The sequence below is a fragment of the Buceros rhinoceros genome, unplaced genomic scaffold (genome assembly GCF_000710305.1).
Source record: "Buceros rhinoceros silvestris isolate BGI_N320 unplaced genomic scaffold, ASM71030v1 scaffold8041, whole genome shotgun sequence".
NCBI classification, from domain to species: domain Eukaryota; kingdom Metazoa; phylum Chordata; class Aves; order Bucerotiformes; family Bucerotidae; genus Buceros; species Buceros rhinoceros.
In genome coordinates, this window is record NW_010394755.1 from 18,781 (window position 1) to 21,448 (window position 2,668).

General features: G+C 58.7%; 1 protein-coding gene across 1 annotated transcript in view; it reads right to left on the reverse strand.

Moving 5' to 3' along the window:
- CAMK2A (calcium/calmodulin-dependent protein kinase II alpha) overlaps positions 1-2,668 on the reverse strand; it is a gene marked incomplete at its 5' end in the record, with an annotated part of 18,795 nt that overhangs the window by 13,986 nt on the left and 2,141 nt on the right. The window contains 5 exons of the mRNA XM_010145310.1: positions 182-304; positions 725-819; positions 1,505-1,588; positions 2,087-2,189; positions 2,558-2,630. Coding sequence (XP_010143612.1) covers positions 182-304; positions 725-819; positions 1,505-1,588; positions 2,087-2,189; positions 2,558-2,630 — 478 coding nt within the window. The remainder of the gene's footprint in view (positions 1-181; positions 305-724; positions 820-1,504; positions 1,589-2,086; positions 2,190-2,557; positions 2,631-2,668) is intronic.

Genomic DNA, 2,668 nt, shown 5'->3' on the forward strand with positions numbered 1-2,668 from the left:
TGCTGTAATGCATCAGGGAAAAGGCTGTTGAGAGCACTGGGAGGAACCATGCAAAGAAACCACCTTCCCAGGACGGAGAAAGGTTTGGATGGAGCATGTTTGATAACACGTGCGCTCAGGTGAGATGTTCCCCCGCATCTCTAGACCTTCAACCCCAACCAGTGAGTGCCACCACACTCACCGATATCCAGGGGTGCTTCAGAGCCTCCGCTGCCGTGATGCGCTTGGACGGGTTTATGGTCAACATCTTGTTGATAAGATCTTTTGCTTCAGGAGTGACTGTGTCCCACTCAGGGGAGGGGAACTGCCAAAGCAAAGGGACTGGGGTGAGAAATTGCAGGGAGCAATAGAAGGAGCAGAAGCCCCTTTGCACTTGGGTTGCTTCTCCTGCAGCCCTTTTCTCCTGCCTGTGGGACAGGTTGGAGAGACAGGAGCAACTGGAATGAGCTGCCAGCTGAAAAACTGGAGAGCAGGGGTGGAAGGAGCAAGGTGGAAGGCCCAGGACAAAACCTATCTTCCCTGCGAAGTGGACCTGAAACATGCCAATGCATGCACCTGGGCACAACAGCTTGGCCAACCTTCTGCGACCAGAGCAGAGAAAAGAAACTTGCCCTTGTCTGTCTGAATTTGTCCTGGTTGCTCTTCTGGAGCAGCAGACTGCAACATGGGAACAGCAGGAGAGAGGGGAGACCATGAAAGTGGGGCACAAGACAAACCCACTCACATCATAAGCCCCAGCCTTGATCTGCTGGTAGAGTCGGTGCTGGTCTTCATCCCAAAAGGGTGGGTACCCGACCAGCAGGATGTAGAGGATGACGCCTGCCCAGGAGAGGAAAGGTGTGATCAGTGGGAGGGTCCACTGCTGGAGGTGTGAGCAGACCCAGCCTGGGGACTGGCCCAACTCCAGTAATGAGACTGAGAAATTAGAGAAAAAAGAGGCTTTACTGCCTGGTGAGAAAGCAAAAGCTTGTTAGTGGGTCCAGCTCCATGCTGATGTGCTCAGCCTCAAGCCCAGTGCCCCAGCAGAGCTGGACAATGCCTCCTCCCCATGACGAGTGGAAGAAGGCTCCGTATGGCTGCAGCTGTGTGGAGGCATTCCCTGACTCCATCAGCAACACAGGGCCAGAGAGCCGGCATCTTCCCTGCCTGGGGCTTTCAGGTGTGTGGCAAGGGGGCTGATCCTTCAGAGCCGGGAGTCACTGGCTGTGCCACCTCTTGGGTAAATCCTCCACCCTGACCTCCCCAAGACAAGCCTAGCACCTGTGACTCGGGAATGTGTCGGATGAACAGCCCGCCTCATCCCGCCCAGCCCAGCCTGCTCCCAGCAGCTCAGCCCTGGTCTGACTTACCGCAAGCCCACAGGTCCACAGCTTTGCCGTAGGGGTCCTTCCGGAGCACAAAGACAGGCCTAGCCCCGGTGACGCGGGAATGTGTCGGATGAACAGCCCGCCTCATCCCGCCCAGCCCAGCCTGCTCCCAGCAGCTCAGCCCTGGTCTGACTTACCGCAAGCCCACAGGTCCACAGCTTTGCCGTAGGGGTCCTTCCGGAGCACCTCGGGAGAGAGGTATCCCGGGGTGCCAGCGAAACCTGGGACAGAGAGCCCGTCACACACCACCGGCGGGTAGCCCCAGCCCCACGCATCTCAGCTGCAGCAGCATCTGGTGCCTGGCCAGGCACCGCAAGAGCCAAGAGCCCTGGCTCTGACACTCAGCAACCCACTGGGACAGGCACCCTCCCTCCAGAAACCTCTGTGACCCCAGAGAGCGGAGCAAACCCTAACGTGCAACTCCAGCACTGGAAAAAGCTTTCTTCCCCCGGGGATGTCCAGCTCACCAGGACATCTCAGTGCCTCACCGACTCCCCGTGGAGCTGTTTGCCTGTGCCCTCGATCAATACTGGGCTGATTCCAGGGGCATAGCTGGAGCCATGAGCCTCCTCATCTGCTCTGGCTCCTAGGCTGGTGCTGCTGGGACACCTCCATAACCCAGGGTTCAGGTCCTGGGGATGTATGTCCCTCCTGGAGCTCCCCATGACCAAACATGCCGAATGCTGGAGGATTCCCCATCTGGGCCCAGTCCTACTCACCAAACCACGCTTGCTGGTCCCCCTCCACCTCTATGGCAAGGCCAAAGTCAGCCAGCTTGACGGCAGCACCCTTCAGCTTGGATGCCAGCAGCAGGTTCTCAGGCTGCAGGAGGAGAGGAGTGTTGGAGAAGACCAAAAGCCCCCTGGGGGCTCTGTTGTCATGGCTGGAGGGCTTCCCAGCACAGCAAGGAGGAAGGTCAGGGCTCTGGATATGCTCCCTAACTGCTCTGTCCTGCTGTGTGTGCTGGTATACCTGGATCCTTAGAAGATCATGGACTACAAGGCCCTCCCTACGCCCTTGGCCTTGTGTTGCTTCACCCCGGAGCTGGACTTTGCTCTATGGCTTCCCAGAAGCCCTCCATGGTGTTCCTCCCTGCTGCCCTGGAGGATGCTGGGCATTGCTCCACAGAGTTTTGCATCACAAATGGGGTCCTCAGGCTCTCCCACAGGCCCTTCCCCTGCAGCTCCTACCTTCAGGTCCCGGTGGACCACCCCCATCTGGTGGCAGTGCAGGACAGCCTCCAGGATCTGCTGGATGCAGTGGCTGGGGGAGGGAGGGGCAAGGTTACAGGGGGGGGTGGG